The sequence below is a fragment of the Hydractinia symbiolongicarpus genome, chromosome 3 (genome assembly GCF_029227915.1).
Source record: "Hydractinia symbiolongicarpus strain clone_291-10 chromosome 3, HSymV2.1, whole genome shotgun sequence".
NCBI classification, from domain to species: Eukaryota; Metazoa; Cnidaria; class Hydrozoa; order Anthoathecata; family Hydractiniidae; genus Hydractinia; species Hydractinia symbiolongicarpus.
The window spans coordinates 17,955,800-17,972,665 of record NC_079877.1 but is presented as its reverse complement, the minus strand read 5'-3'; the positions used below and the strand labels follow the sequence as shown (position 1 = coordinate 17,972,665).

Here is a 16,866-nt window from a genome sequence, read left to right as displayed (position 1 = left end):
CGAAATTGTGAAAGCCAATCACATGTAAAAATCCGGTCAACGATACCAGGGTATTTTTCGACGTCATCTTTCATATCAAAAGTCAAAAAACCCAAGGGACGAGCGTGGAGCTACAGCATCATTTTTACTATCTGGTCAGCAAATTACATTCTTGTCAGATATTTTTCACTCTTTAAGAGTGTTTGTAAACTTTTTGAATAGTTGCTAATTTGTGGTGTTTGAACGTTCTTTGCATTTTCATAAAATTTGAAAGATTTTTTAACTATGACGTCATTTTTTCTATCTGGTCTGCAAATTTACACCCTTGTCCGAAATTTCGTACACTTTAATAAACTTTGTTTAACGTTAAGATTGCAGTTTATAAATTGTTTACTTTGTTGTTGTATACTTTCTTGCGCATTTTAGAGCGATTTGTAGTAATATTTAAGCTATGACGTCATCATTATGTGATTTCTAAAAATAAACCATCAAAAATTAATACATTTTTTCTTTTACAAATGTGCTATCTACTGTAAAATTATAAGTTCTTACCATGCCCCAAGTTATTGATTTTTAAAGATAGAAATTGTGAAAAAAATCGGTCTTTGTGCCGTGTTTTGGTTTGCTGCGAAATTGGCCGAAAAAAAGGCTATACTATTTATCACAAAAATGACAATAGCTAGAGAATGGCTTGGAGTTAGAAGTTGCACGACCCCTCGTTGAAACTGTATAGAATTTAAGGAAACGTTGTATACAGCTAGAAGGTCGAACGGCGCATAGAAAAATTTGACCTTACAGCCTAGTAAAATATATAAATAATATCTCATTACGCATTTTATGTTGTGGGGGCTCAGAAGCAACCATTGCATACAACTAACTTTCTTCAGCTAATGAGAGTTCTATATATCAGGTCTCTGTCGTAAATGTTCCTTTTTATCATTGTTGTCACATAACAATAAGAAAAAACTAAATGGCGAAAATACTATTTTTTGAAATGATGCAACACGTATACATTTTGTAATACGCAAACAACCCCAAACGAGTTTTTATCGAAAGTGAATCAATGTAAGGAACGTAAAAGCGAACATAAATTTGGTAAAATTCTTAAAATCTTTTTTACAGCGCCTAGATTGTTTAGGACTGGTGTTTTAAATTATAAGAAAAAATATCTATTTGAAAATGTGGTTTCTTTTTTAAAGACTGGTGGTTTATTGTTCTAGCCTGATGAATAGTTTTAATGCCGAAGTTATGCTTCACATACAAATGGCTCTTTGCAGCATATTTAAAATGGAGGCGGCTTATACTACTGCAAATATGCTACGCATATACTGTTATTTTTCAATACTGCTTCTCTCAACTCAAGGTGGGCTGTGTTTTTTCTGTGAATATGTGTATACATTTCTTTTTCTCCCTGCTCTAAAGCGCGTGTTTGCTTTTTTCCAAACAGCTGTGAGAAGACTGACAATTCCATCCAAGAATACACATCCAGTGTGTAAAAAGAATAATATATTTCACAGTGACATTGTTCAAGATCATTCTTTAAAGAGAGGCATCAATCCGAAGAATTACACTTTACTCGGTCAAGTACCCACAATGGGAGATTGCATGGCGTTGTGTTGCGCGACGAAACATTGTAACATTGCATATATGAAAAACGAAACCTGTTACGGCGTTACATGTTACGATGCGGAAAAATGTTCGGTGGGAAATGCAACGGCTTCATTCGATTCTTCTGGAACTCAGTTAGCATTGATAATCCGTAACGAAATGAACAGACGAGGTATATTTTGAAAAGTTTCAAGATATTTTAATGTTTGTTCTGTAAAGCAGTGTATCGATCCTACATGATCTATGTTGATCTATACTGTAATACGCCAATTGAGCGCCCGGCCACGTAGTAAATTTTAAAGTTTTTAGACTAGACGTCTTATTCGAAAGGTCGCTTATTTAAGAGGCATGTGCCTAATCTGCTTTATTTGTAAATAATTTAGTATATGTTACTGCTTATTTGGTGGTGGTGGTGTGTGCTTTTGGTGCAGCCATGGCCGGCACAATGTGGGCTGTCGTCATTTTTTATAAAAGGTAAATTTAGAGTTATTACTTTGAATCTCTTAAGTGAGGGTGAGTTTTAAAAGACAAAACTAATACCTTTAGTTTATTAATTTTACGAAATTATACGGCATCCGACCTACGTTAGCTCACTGTTACTTTAAAAGTGATATTATTAAGCTCGAAGAAATGTCTTTTTTTAATCTTCCCTATTAGATACTCGCTTGTGATGCCACAGAAAAACAAGAAACAATCTTCTGATGAAGAGAATTGTTCAGACTCACAAAAGGTAACTGGAAATGTTTTGTTCTTGAAAATAAAAAAAAATGTTCGTTTTAAGAAACATTCTGTCAGCATCGAAATTACTTTTATGTTTCCTGTTTATTCTTTCTCGCGTCATAATGACACAACTTGAAGGAAAATATAAAAGGATAGAAAAAATGAGTCGAAGTAATTTGTAATACTTGACTTGGGGCTATTATTTAATTCAAAAATCTGTTGGACGCACATTCAAAAGTTTTAAAAAACGAACTACTAACTTCTTAATAAATGTATTTCAACTCCGAAATTGTTACCATGGATAAAACACAAAAATATTATACAATACAATATTTAATTTGTTTCTAAGCTGGAAATAACGATAAAAGACGATCTGTTGGACGAACACGATAATATTTTGAAAAAGTAAAATGTGATTTCTTTCTCAAATTTTATCGAATTTTAAGGAATACAGGTGGAAATCTGATTAATGAAAGAAACCTTATCATGTAGACAGACTTTTCACCTAAAAGATTCATGGAACTTATGATATTAAAAAATATATATATAGAATAATAGATATTTGCTAATAATTTTGTTGGACGCACAATGTTGGACGCACAAAAATACAAAAAATATCCAACCCGTAAAAAAGATAAAATTTTATAAAAAATAGTTGGGGACCACTGTGTTTTGCATTCCAGGAAAATTTTATTGAGCATAATTTAATACAGATGTTTTAATTTTTAAAATAAACAGTATGTTAGTCCAACAGATTTCCGGATAATTTAGAAAAACATCATGGAAACAAAATTAAAGGGAAATAGGAAGCGTCGAAATGTCGAACCATTATTTATAAGTTTAAAAGTCAAGTAAGGTTATATATTTAGCTAAGTTTATTTTTTTTTTTTTTTTTTTTTGAAGTGAATAGAGTGTGTGCGTCCAACATATTTTATATTGTTGAACATTAAGCTCGGAACACAAGTATCTACATTGAAAAGCATTGTTCTCCACAATACCAATTTTTACAAAAAATCATAGTTGCGTAGAAATGAGCTTCATAAACACATAAAAACCAGTGAAAATCTGTCGGATGCACACTTGAGTTTTATCAGTTTGGAACCTTAATGAATTAAAAGAATCATTCAAAGTTTAGTTTTCTGAATTGACTACAATTAGGACTGATAGGTTATATAATTTATAGCAAGGCGTTTTCATTTGCAAAAACATAGATCTACTTTTAAGGAGCGGTATAATCTGTTGGACGCACAATTTAATAACCTCATGTCCCCAAAATAGTGGAAATATATCTAGTGCACAAATTTTGTTATTGCTGGAAAGGTATCCATCGCATTTTTATCTAGGTGTTGACCAATTAAAAAATAGCCCCACTTCTAGCGAGAAAATTTCAAGGCCTTGTGATATTTTGCAGACAAAAATATAAAGAAAAATCTTATGCACCCCCATATTTATGCACCCCCATATTTAAGCACCCCCATATTTAAGAGTACTTAAACTAAGAATAACTACTCCGAAAGTAATTAATGTACCTAAAGTCGCATAGTCCAATTACTTTATAACGTAGACATTTAACTATTTTTAAGCTTTAGGTAATCAAAACCAATCTTCGTGTGACTTCGGCTATTGAACAAAAACAAACGACTTTACTACCGCAAAACGAATTCGTTGTAAAGCATTTACGTTACAGTTCGCAAAACTTTGATATCACAACGCTTAGATAATTTCAAAGAGTTTCTTCCATTGCACAATTTGTGGTGAAGAATAAAAGGATTTGATTTTTTTGCTAATTTTAACATGGAATATCTCCTTGACGCATTTTGTAAAATACAAGACAATTCCAATTTTAAAAAAAACTATTCAAATGATTGAATGACACATTTAGACTGTTTATAAAATTTACCAGATTATAAACTAAAATTCAGTTTGAAATAATAACAATTTTTGCGTCCTCTTTTCGTCTTCTATCCAGTGGCAAAAGTTTTTTTTTTTTCATAATAAAGTGACTTTGAAAATTTTACTTGTAATTGTTTTTGTATAAATTTTGGTCTTCAAACCTTCAAACTGAAAACCTTCTTGATAATAAGGAAAAGTTCTCCTAGTGGCGCAATTATGAAAATTGTCCGATCATTTTAACTTTCTTACTCTCTTCTTTTTAGCCCAAAAGTCGCATGCATTACTGAAAATGCACATTCTAGATGTCGGAAGAAATATCAAAACTACATGTATTTTTTTGTAAATAATAAAAATTGCAAACATTTTGTGATAGGGCCTTACTTTTACGTTAAAACTGGACAAACTTTTCGATAGTTTGAATACAAATCTGCGATGTTAGGCCCTTCAACTCATACACTTTTAAGAAACATAAGGCTCAAATCAAAGTGGTAAGTAAGATAAAAAAAGAAACTCAACTGAGCAAACAAGTGAATTTAGAATTTAAAAATAGGTAGCCAAGAAGAAAGATTGACCCGATGAAAAATAAACTTAGAGCAGAAATGAATGTCAGCTGAAATTTTGTATGTTATTCGAAAACTAACAGCGCCCATGTTTCTACAAGTTTTTGAATAGCTCGGTAGAGTAGAATAGAAGAAGCTACAACATTCACTGCAAGTTTTGCAGCAAAGTTAACACTCCAACAAGAAGCCCGTTGTATTGAAGATTTCCGCCATTAGCATAGTGCCAGGCTATCCTTAGAGAACAAAAACGTCATGCATGTTATCTGCAACCAAAGTTTAGCAAGCTTGAAAACAAAAAGAAAACAATAAAGTCAACCCAGCGTATATATTCTTCGTTCTGAGGACGAAATTGATTTGAAGTAGGCCTTTTAGAAGATTTCATAAACATCATGTTAGAGAAAGTTTAATCCTGACTGCGTCCTGATCACTGAAATTTACATTTTTGACGAATGTATCGACTTTAAAAGTGTTGAGAACATTCGCATGGACATAGATGTGGTCAATAAGTGAACCAGATGTATGAATTGGAGAGGTTGCAATGTTTTCTTCGTCAGTTAAAAAATATTGCACCTGGAATTTTTACAATATCAAAAATTCTATAATTTCATTATGACCAACTAAAAGACTAGAAAACCTATTCACATTGTTGTTTGGAAATAAAGTAAAGTAGTCTAGTTTTGTGTCGCAGTGGGAGTTTAATGGTATTTGAGTTTCTGTTAGGCATAATAAATCCCTTTTCATGAGAACGCGGTCGGACTTAATATCATTTTTATGTTTGTTGTAGGATCTTGTATTAAGCAAAGCTACTATAATAGATTTTCACTAATTACGCCAGCATCTTTTGATGTCAATTTTGAGTATTCTCGTATGTAATTGTATTGCTCGGTTGCTAGTGTGTCTGATTTAATAGCTGATCTGGAAAATGTCCCCCTTAGGTATAAACCCTCTAAGCTTGTGACTAGACTTAATGCAACATAGATTTGTCCTGAGTGAAAGGCTCGTTGCTTTATTAAATCAAAACAAACAACAATTTTGCAAAACGTTTTTCCTTGAATCTTGTGAACAGTACAGGCCCATGACAGCATTAGTGGGAACTGCATTCGTTTTATAGTAGGTGAAGTTAGATTCTGTTTATTAAATTTGATTTCCTTTTCTATCCTGCTTACTGGAGTAACATTTTCTTGCAGAGCATAGGGATCTGTTCTCATAGCTTTAACTCCTGTACTTTTGTCTTCCACTCTCAAATATATTTTTGTTACTTTTCCTAATCAATCGGTTTTTATATGATGAACAGTCCCAATCTGTCCATTAATAAGTTTACCTGATATGTCGATATTTAATGTCAACATCAATCTCGCGTTAAGTTTTAAAAGGAGGTTTTGAGCTAGTCCACTTGTCTCAATTTGAGTGCGGCTATGGATTTTTTGCACCATTGACACAGGAATATTTTCTGTAATTTTGTCAATGTCCTCGATATTTATTTCATCCGATGCTGTACTGTTCAGCATTTTTTTGTTGTGTTCAGAGGCGGGTTGGTTTTCAGCAAAGATATGAATCGCATCTTTGGGGTAGTTTGGGTTATTTTGAAAAATAAATTTTGAATTTAGTAAATCTTCGTGTTGCTTTTCTAAGTTTCCCACTCTGATATTGTTCAATAATTTAATCAAACATTGATCACCACGCTGCCTCATAACTTGGGTTAGTTCAGCAATCTTATTTCCAGCAATGCGAAAGATTTAATAGTACATCTTTATAGTGTGCATAAATTGGTCTTGCTTGAATTGGTGGAAGTTGAAATCCCCACATGCTATAACAGATATTCCTGCAAATGGAATGTCAACTGCGCATCCAAATATTTCAGTTAGCCGTTGGTGAATGTGCAACAGCAGCTTGTTTGAAACCATTGAGATTTCGTCTATTACGATAATGCTTAGCTCTAAAAGCTTATTTCGCAACATGCATCTCTTTTTATCACTCAACTTAGAAATGTTTTTAGTAAAGCTTTCAACTGGTATACCTAAGGCTGAATGTATTGTATTTCCCTTTACATTATTGGCAGAAACACCAGTGGGCGCCAGAATAAGAATCTTATCTTTTTCTAAGTTCCCTGCACGATAAGAAAGCGCTTTATTTAGCATGTCAGAAATTTTTTTCATCAAATGTGACTTTCCACAACCTGCACTTCCTGCTCAATTTTATGGTGTGCGTTACATGCCAAGCTTTTTGTGTAAGTTCTAACCCAATCATATACGACTTTAAAAACTTGCCTTTGAGTTTCATTTAATTTTCGAATTTTTTCATGGAGTTCATTATCGGAAATTCTAGGTTTACAAACCAATGAAAAAGTGTCCCCAATAACTGGGACGTTTTCGGTTTTTATTTGGAACTTTGTCATTGCTATGGTAATTTGTATTACTCATGTCATCAAAACTATCGTCATTTTCTTGTTCAGCGAAGGAATCAAGATTATTTACATTCGTGTGAAAATTTACCATTGCTTCTTCAACAAGTTCACCGAATGGTTCGCATATTCTTTTATTTGTATTTATAATTTCTAATACACCAATAATTTCTCTAAATAAGTACCTGAGTTTTTGCTTAGCAATTCTGCTTCCTGGCGAAAAGGAAAAAACATAAAGAGCAAATGATGTGCATACCCTTCTAGATTTTTCTCTCGACTATGCACATGGTACCTTAGAACACATTTTTCTGTTCGTAAAGATAACATTTCTTTTGAGGACATATGAGGTAGATTTTTCGGATAAGGAGATTCCATGTGAGTATCAGCTATTATTTCTTTAAGTACTTCTGATTGGCTGTCATTTTTATCTTTTGGTTTCGGTTTTATTTCCGTAGAGTAGTTTGACAAGAACTCAGCATAACACATTTGTTCCAACATAGGCCATTTGTTCCAACATAGGGTATCACCTTTTTAATTAGTATAATTAAATTCATCTGGATGAAGAATATTGTTTAATCTTGGATGCAAATTTGAATCTATGTAAGTTTTTACCTTTTCTAGTATAGTCTTCCTTTCCTTTAATTGTGTTTCCCTTTCTTCCTTAGAGATGTTTTCAGGTAAAGGCTCAGCGACAATTGAATGGTCTGTAAAAAATTTCCCAAAAGAGTATCAACAATTCTTGTTCTTATATTTACGACAAGATTTGGAATGAGAATGTGTTCGATATGTCGAAACTAGTTTGTGAAGAACTGGGTTGCTTTCTTTACCAGGAATCTGTCATTTAACTACGTTATCCACAAAGGCAATATATTCTTTCTTACTATCGCTACGTAAAATTGGTGCATTAACAACCCATAATAAAGAGTGGATGTGTAGGCTTCCTCTTACTTGAAATTTAACTCTAATGGCGTAGTAGTTTACTAGACCTAACAGTCCGTAGACAACTATTGTTTTAAAGAATCTCGTTTCGTTGATAGTAATTTAGATTGTCATTTTTCTTGTAATTTAGTGATAATTTTAACCAGTTTATTCCATCTTAAATCTGCACAAGACAAAGTCATAAGAAACGTTGGAAGTCCTAGCTATTTTACCATAGCCAAAACTTCAAAAAAAAATCGTTTCCAGTATGCAAGAGTTCCTTTCAACGTGTTCATAAACGTAAAAGCGTCGTCACTGGCTATAAACGACTTAACTCTTTCTTTAAAATTTGAAGACATCATTCCTGCTCTAGCTATGACCGTCCACTTTAGTTTTTTGCATAGCGATATATATGCGACTATTCAAAGTAAGATATTGCTTCACTGCATGAGCAAAAAATATATAGTCAGTATCTGAGGCAAACTTCTGTCTATAACTCAATAATCTTTGGTTGAAATACTTTGTCGGGGAAAGTGGTACTTTTCTTTTCGTGTGATATCCGTATTTACCTGTTGAAAATACATAAGGGTGGGAAAGTTTTTCACAATGCTCATCAGAAATTATTGGTATTGGAATTTTATTCTTGCCTGGAGCAATAACAATATTTCTGTCGTCAATTTGTTCATGTGGAATAGTTGGAACAAAAGATGTTTCTTGGTAAGGCAAGAGATGTTCGTTTAACGGATTATCATTCTCTTCTTCGCTATCGTCAGAGTAATCTTTTTTCATTCTTAGTTTTTATATAATTAATATTATTACTTGGTGTCGATTCTACTGCAAAGTCAATGTTCATTTCATTTTCACTTGCTCTAGTTTCATATTGAAGAAGAACTACTTTGTTCATCACTAACATACTGTCAAGCAGCGAGCGGGATTCGATCCGCGGTCCCCAGAACTGGGAGCCGCAGACGTTCATCACACGTTCATCACTAACATACTGCTTGGCAGTATGTTAGTGATGAACAAAATAGTTCTTGTTCAATATGACTTACACGCACTATACTCGCCCGTCATGGTCAGAGGTCTGATCGGGGTGAAGCATTCTCTGTTGAGAATGAAATACGGATGTGCTATGATAAATATTCACCTATATGTCTAGTTTCATGTTCAGATGTTAAATTAATCCAGGAAGGTGGTATGTTTGTGAGATTAATTTTAATGCTTGCATAAAGAGGGTTAACCAGTTTTGATAATACAGGGCTTTTCGAATAACATCTGGCCTTACAGATTCTAAGTAAACGTTAGATTTGAAATTCAGTTTTTTCCTCAACGTCACTTGCACTACACCATTATTATCCATTCTTATTTCATCAGCTTTTATTGGAACATTACAGATTGCCCCTTTTATTTTGGGACATTGACCTGATTCGTTTAAATAAAATTCTTTTGAAAAGAACGATTTTTTCCAATCGTCGTAGTGTCATTGATTCTGGGAGATCAAACATTTGAAGATTATTAGATACAGCTTGGGAAGGAATTTTTCCTTTTGTAGTTTTAAATAACATGTTGTACATATGTATTCTTTTCCATCAAAACTTTCTATTGTGAAACGGAAATGCTCTTCTGAAATCGACATGACGAAACAATATAATTGACCGCTTATACAAAGAACGATTACATATGATACAAATAAAAAATGGTCCGTTCTCAATGCATTTTTTAAATTGGTTTATTTTTGCATTAGAATCGGGCAAAGTGTTAACACGCTTGCGTTTAGTTGCTTTACCTTCTTGGGCTGCATGTCGTTTCTTTGCAGTTTTTTGCGTTTGTTGACCCTGCTCAATTTTACAATATTTAGTTATGGAATCTTTTTGCTTCGCTTGGCCCTGTTCCTTCTTTTGATATTTGCCTATTGACTCTCTTTGCTTAGCTTGGCCCTGTTCCGTCTTTTGATATTTGCCTATCCACTCTTTTAGTTTAGTTTTGCCGTGTTCTGTTTTGCTATATGTGTTTGTTGACTCTTTTTGCTTTACTCGGCCTCTTTCGGATTACGGTACTTTCTGTTCTGATCTAGTTTTCTTTTTCTACAAATGGAAAGCATAATGATATCCATCTGTCTCGAAACGCAATGTTTTAAAATACTGACAACTGTCAGTATTTTAAAACACTACGTTTCGAGACACCTTCCTTGACCAGGGGACACATATACTTCGCGTGTGTAGTTTTCAACAACTTGTTATAATGAATCAAACTTTAAAAGTACTAATGTACCACATTCTGTTTTTTTGTCCAAAACTATTTCGGCTATGAGGATCAAATAAATAAATTTGTGGGTGACCTCAAATTATAGCAAAACTAACGCCGCTTATAATGCCCAACATTTCTTGTCCTTTATCGGAATGTGATGAATTATGAAATGTACGTAAAGTAGTGCTATTATCTGTAACAATATGAGAAATATTTTTTAAACTTGTATTTGTATGACCTCGTTTTGTGGGAGGTCACTTGTACTCAAGTACTGGTTTGTGTAACCTAGCCTTGTGTACAACTTTTTTCCTTCGCAGAGGATATGATCAAGATCACCTGGGTTCTAAAAAGAAACCTTTTTATTAACCGACGAAACGATCGCAAACAGGGAATTACACATACATTGTGTACCAATAAAAGTTCCAAGCCTGACATCCCCTTGATGAAAAGATCCCTGTACCGACTTTAACGACAGAGTAGGGTCCAGGATTAGTTTACACAACACCGGAAAGTAAAAGAACCATACGACAGCAGTTTCTATACGTGGGGTTCACAATAGAAGTGGTGACGTGTGGCCGAGAAAAACAACCTTTAAAAACTAGACAAACCTCTGTCATATTATTTAAAAAGCACATAATTTTGCAGCAGGTTTAATAAAATCAGTAAGTTCACCAATAAGTAAGGAATAGGTTTACCAAAAAAGTTCGTTTCAATAAATTCAATTTAAAGTTCGGTAAGTTCATTTTATAGTTAAAGTCTGAATATCTGATTGTCTAAATATCTAGCTTTAATACTCTGTCGAGTTTATTCTTTTTTATACTCTGTCGAGTGATGGCCAATGTCGAACCCAAAAATAAGTAAAAGTGATTCATTGCGTGCATATTTTCTTCATGACTAAATATTTATGCAGCTATGTTATATTCTTAAAAATCGCAGCACACACAAATTTAAATTAATTGTAAATTTTTAATTTCATTGGCAAGGTATGTTCAAATTCACATGTCTTTCAGATTAGATAGAATACCAAGTCCTCAAGATATTCTATCTAATCTGGCAGACATAAGATAAGTTGTGATATGACGTAAATATTGTGAATTTTAGTTTCGCCATTCACACGCATCACATAGGGTAAATATATAAACAACATAAAAAAATTTAAAAAGTAGAAATTTATTGAAGCTTGCACTTAAAGCTTACTTATATTATTAATAGATAATAATACTGGTAAAACTCTTGCAATTTTAAGTTTTTCAGGAAAATATCCTTGCAGCAGGGAAAGGTTAAATATATGCATTAGGGGAATTTTTATAGCATTTTTTGTTTGTTTTACAACGTTACTATTTACGTTATCAAAACCTGGACTTTTATTTGATTGTTGTGAGTCGATCGCTTTGAATAATTCAGTTTCACTTAATTCGTTTTTTCCATTTGTGTGTTATTAACAGTGAGAAAGGATTCAAAACTCAAATTGTTAGTTTCAATCTGAGATGCCAGATTTGAACCCACTTTTACAAAAAAATCATTAAGCTCCTCAGCTATTAGACACTTGTTCTCGATTTTATTTCCATAAATATTTAACCTTTTTGGAAGTTTTTCTTTGCTTAATTTTGTTTTACCTATTACTTCATTGATTATACTCCAAGTTTTCTTCGCATCGTTTTTATGTTTATTTATCAATCCACTATAGTAAAATTTCTTGGAGCGCCTCTTAAGCCTGTGTCACACTTATGAAGCAGATGCAGAAGCAAGTGAAGTAAGCATGCGCATTTAGTGCGAAGCAAGAAGTGAAGCAAGATGCGAAGCAAGTAGATCACACTAGCGCAAGAAGATCACTTGCATTCTTTTGTTAAACATGGATGAAGAGGATATTTAGTTATGATTTTGGAATATTTGTTGTTGAAAAAACGACGGCACAAGCGACGAGAAAAAACTCTAAATATTTCAAGAAAAGTATGGGTTCGCAAAATTTTTAAGCATCGTGAACAACGTGGTGTTTACCATACGCTGGTTCACGAAGTGGTGCTTGGGGACAGAGAATCTTATTTCAAGTTAGAATTTTATATAATTTTATAGCTTAAGCTTGTGGAAAGAATTTGTTTTATATAATAACTGAGTAATAACTGAAGCCTGAGTCTTTCCAGTACCTCTTAAATGTTATTGGTCCATCGATAGCAAAGAATGATACTCGATTTAGAAAAGCTATTTCTCCTGCTGAACAATTATCTTTAACAATTCATTATCAAGCTCGGAATCTTTTGTTTTTATCTTTGGGGTATCTTTGGCTTTATCAGATTTATCATACAAAATTGTACATTTCCTGACAACTTCGCCATATTTGTTGTTATGAAAGTTCTGCTTTTTTGTTTTTTGTTTTTTACTATTTGCTTCACTTGCACACCTTGCATTACCTGCTCACACTACAAAAGTCATGAAGCAAGCGTGGATGCAGCAATGAAGCAAGAATATCAAATTTTTTTGATATTCTTGCTTCAACGTTTGAGCCGGCGATACGAACATCTTCGTATCGCCGTCCCAGGGTCAGAAAAGATACAAAATGCCCTGGGAACGAGGTTGTCCACGGGCCTTATCGACTAGTTTTTTATAATGATCGGTATTAATGGCAACGACTTCATTTAGCACCGGGCTAAGTGGTCCCGACACACGACGTACAACATAACTAACAACCTTCATACTTTATCGACATAAAAAACCGACAGACGTTCAGTCATACTTCTCCAACCAAATGGACCCGACAAATGAAACCGCATTATCCGACATCCTCTCTATATAACAAATACATATTTTTTCTGTTGATGGCCATACCAACGTAATATCGCATAATACTGCATAATACCTTCATAATACTCTCTGTCGCTGCGTACATAAATTTTCTGTCGATGGCCATACCAACGTAATATCGCATAATACTGCATAATACCTTCATAATTCATAAAAGTTACATAATTTTTCTGTCGATGGCTTACCAACGTAATATCGCATAATACTGCATAATGCCTTCATAATACTCTCTATCGCTCCATAACAAATACATATTTTTTCTGTCAATAATCCATAACCAACGTAATATCGCATAATACTGCATAATACTGCATAATACCTTCATAATTCATAAAAAATACATAAATTTTCCGTCGATGGCCATACCAACGCAATATCGCATAATACTGCATAATGCCTTCATAATACTCTCTATCGCTCCATAAAAAATAAATACTTTTTCTGTCAATAATCCATAGCCAACGTAATATCGCATAATACTGCATAATACTGCATAATACCTTCATAATCCATAAAAGATACATAATTTTTCTGTTGATGGCCATAGCAACGTAATATCGCATAATACTGCATAATACCTTCATAATACTCTCTGTCGTTACATAAAAAATACATAATTTTTCTGTCAATAATCCATAAAGGCTGAAATACACTATCATTTTTCAATGATCATTTTCCAATGATACATTCCAATGACATTAAAAATGACAAATTTTGGCGCGAATACACTATCATTAAAAACATGAAACTTGAGCATGTTTTCTTTGCAACATGGACTCTGAAGAAGAAATAGCAGCTGCTGTTGTTGTGTATATTTTATCAAAAAAGAGAGACAAACGTAGGAAAAGAAAGCAAAGAAATGTATGGGTGAAGCCGTGGTTAAATAGGCGAAATGAACTTGGCATCTACAATACTCTCATGTATGAACTGCGTGTAGAGGAAATTGCAGAGTATACGCGATTTTTAAGAATGCCGCCGAATATTTTTGATGAGCTCCTAAATCTCATAGAAGTTGACATTGAGAAAAAAACAACGCATTTGCGAGACCCAATTCCTGCTAAAGTCAAAGTAGCCGCAACTTTGAAGTTTTTATCATGTGGGATAAATTACGCCGAATTACAGTATTTATTTCGCGTTCACAAAAGTACATTGTCACAGTTCATCCCTGAAGTTTGCAAAGCTATTTACATGCGATTAAAAGAAAAATACTTCAAGGTAAATATATATTTCGTTCAGTAATTTAAATAACGTACTAAACAAGCAGTCACACATTAATACCCTGCACTTTGTAAGCCCTCACTTTCTGGATTAAGATCTGACAAACTTTCTCGACTCTGAAAAGTGTTTTGATATATTTTCACTGGGTGTCGGTACATATTCTGTAAAACAGGCGATAACGGCGGAGACACAAAGGGTGGGTAACTTTGTGTGGCATGTGTTGAAGAGTTCCTTGGGATCGGAGATTGAACGGTCGGTGTTCTGAAAGAGGGTACGGCGAGTAATCCCATCTGAGCTTGAAAAAGGAGCTCCTGTATTTTCACTTTAAGGTATTCTTTTTGCATTCTGTCTGGAATGGCTTTTAGACTCTCTCCAAGAGTGCGACCGTAGAGTTCATCTGCACTCAGTGTTTTCCCGCGTTTTTCTTCCAGAACTGATATCGCGTGCTTCAACATGTGATCTTCTGAAGATTTCGGGGAAACTTTTCGTTTTTTGGGGAGAGGCTTCTTCGTTGATGTCACATCGGTTGTACACACGTCAATTTCATCCTCCATGACCCATTCTTGGAGGGTTATTGGTGAATTTTGAAGTGACCCACTCTCCTTGTCAGCTGTATTTTCATTGTAGTCAAATTCCTATAATAAATTTGTTTAGACACCATGTACAGAGGAGGAATGGCGAAAAATCGCGTCGCAGTATGAACAACTTTGGAACTTTCCAAATTGTATTGGTTCTATGGATGGCAAGCACATTGTCATAAAGCAGCCAAAAAATAGTGGATCGTTTTATTTCAATTATAAAGGCACTTTCAGCATTGTTCTGCTCGCCCTTGTCGACGCAAATTACAAATTTATTTACGTTGATGTGGGTTGCAACGGCAGGATTAGTGATGGAGAGGTGTATCAAAATTCTACACTTTCAAAAGCCATACACGACAACGTTGTCAATATTCCACCCCAAAGGTTAGTAGGAAACGGGGAATATTTACTACCACATGTCATAGTCGCAGATGATGCTTTTCCGCTAAAAAAATATATCATGAAACCCTATGCGTTTCGAGGCTTATCTCGTGAGAAACGAATTTTCAACTACCGATTAAGCAGAGCGCGCCGTATAGTAGAAAATGCTTTTTGGATATTAGCAAATAGATTTCGCGTTTTTTTGTCACCAATGTTGCTATCACCCGAAAATGTAGAGAAAGTCACGCTAGCATGTTGCGCACTTCACAATTTTCTTTGTGAGAAAACACCCTCAGAGTATTCACCACCAGGGTCATTTGATGTTGAAAATTTGGAAAATGGTTCCGTCCACAGTGGTGAATGGCGTTCACAAACACAAAGAGGAATGGAGTCGATTAATTTCGCTGGAAGCAACAACTACAAAAATGATGCGAAAGATATCAGGGATAAATTTTGTGCGTACTTTAACTCCACCGGTGCTGTTCCATGGCAAGAAAAATTTGTCTGAAATTTATACCCACCAGCGAAGAAGTTGTTTTTCTTGGGACGATGGAGTCACGTAGGAATAGCAAGGACTGAAAGTATGGCCATTTACTTTCGTAAACATCATCTCGTCCTGCTCCACTTTTGTTGCTGTTGTTTACTTTCTTCAATTCTGCGCTGAAATAACTTCGCAGTGTATTTATTTTACTCCTCACTACTTTCTCTAAAAAGAAAAACAGATCATAAAAACATGCACGTTTTTCTTTTCTCATCCAAACAATTCGAAATAACACAAACCTTCCATTCCTAGTCTACCTTTGAATATCTCATAACTTTTTGCCTTCTCGTTTCTGTCCTTATAGAAAGGGGATTTAACATCCCACAAACTGGGCTGGCTTCTCCAAATCTCAACAAAATTTTCGGTCGCTTTTTGCGTCTTCATTCTCGGGTGAATTACTTGTTCAAATCTTTGTTTTTATCTATATTTACGCCTAAACTACATCGCGTGCAACAAACACGTGTGCGAAAACCATGGATTCGATTTAAAACAATAGAAAAAAAATGTCATTGAAAAATTAAAAGTTGAACATGTTCAACTTTTAATTTTTAAGGATCATTGGAAATGAGAGTGTAAAAAATGACATTTTCTTCTGTATACACTGTCATTTTTCAATGATAATTAGAAAATGATCATTGAAAAATGATAGTGTATTTCAGCCTTAACCAACGTAATATCGCATAATACTGCAATATATTAAGCTCTAGCTTACCTGTCGCCCCAGTTTATTGCTTCCTCGTTAGTCAGAATTAATTGAAGTTAATTTTTTAACACGTAATGAAAACATCTTAAATATCAATTTATTCTGATATTCTAACGTCAGCCGGTGCAACGTTCACATAGCGCATGCCTCAAAGCTACAAAAATTAGATCCAGCAAAATATAGTAAAGTTAGTCTCATAAGAAGACAAGAGTTAATAGTACAGTTATGTTTTTTTTTTTATGAAAAGGTAAAAAAAAAATGCAATAAAATTATGAGTCGGAAAACGGAAAACGAACAATTAAGCTGATTGATAAATGATA

The 16,866-nt window shown here is 34.0% G+C and overlaps 4 protein-coding genes across 5 annotated transcripts in view; 2 read left to right on the top strand and 2 right to left on the bottom strand.

Annotated features, from left to right (window-relative positions):
* LOC130636062 (phenylalanine--tRNA ligase beta subunit-like) overlaps positions 1-16,866 on the top strand; it is a 74,327-nt gene that overhangs the window by 39,423 nt on the left and 18,038 nt on the right. Inside the window, exon 1 of one of the 2 annotated variants that reach the window (XM_057445654.1) lies at positions 16,775-16,793. The exons of the other annotated variant lie outside the window; for it this stretch is intronic. The gene's annotated coding sequence lies outside the window, so the exon portion shown is untranslated. Of the gene's footprint in view, positions 1-16,774; positions 16,794-16,866 lie in introns of those variants that run through there. 2 annotated transcript variants of the gene reach the window in all.
* LOC130636066 (uncharacterized) lies at positions 1,222-4,567 on the top strand. Its single transcript, XM_057445660.1, has 5 exons — positions 1,222-1,342; positions 1,427-1,759; positions 1,971-2,061; positions 2,245-2,317; positions 4,464-4,567. The coding sequence occupies exons 1-5, from the start codon at positions 1,228-1,230 to the stop codon at positions 4,485-4,487; spliced, it is 636 nt and encodes a 211-aa protein (XP_057301643.1). The 5' UTR covers positions 1,222-1,227; the 3' UTR covers positions 4,488-4,567.
* LOC130636902 (ATP-dependent DNA helicase PIF1-like) lies at positions 4,589-6,451 on the bottom strand. The gene is made up of 4 exons (XM_057446752.1): positions 6,082-6,451; positions 5,591-6,024; positions 5,189-5,330; positions 4,589-4,656 (listed from the first exon to the last, which is right to left on the bottom strand). The coding sequence occupies exons 1-4, from the start codon at positions 6,449-6,451 to the stop codon at positions 4,589-4,591; spliced, it is 1,014 nt and encodes a 337-aa protein (XP_057302735.1).
* On the bottom strand, positions 12,769-16,346 carry LOC130636065 (uncharacterized). The gene is made up of 3 exons (XM_057445659.1): positions 16,083-16,346; positions 15,824-16,008; positions 12,769-14,978 (listed from the first exon to the last, which is right to left on the bottom strand). Exons 1-3 carry the CDS (start codon positions 16,225-16,227, stop codon positions 14,397-14,399), a joined length of 912 nt encoding a protein of 303 aa, XP_057301642.1. The 5' UTR covers positions 16,228-16,346; the 3' UTR covers positions 12,769-14,396.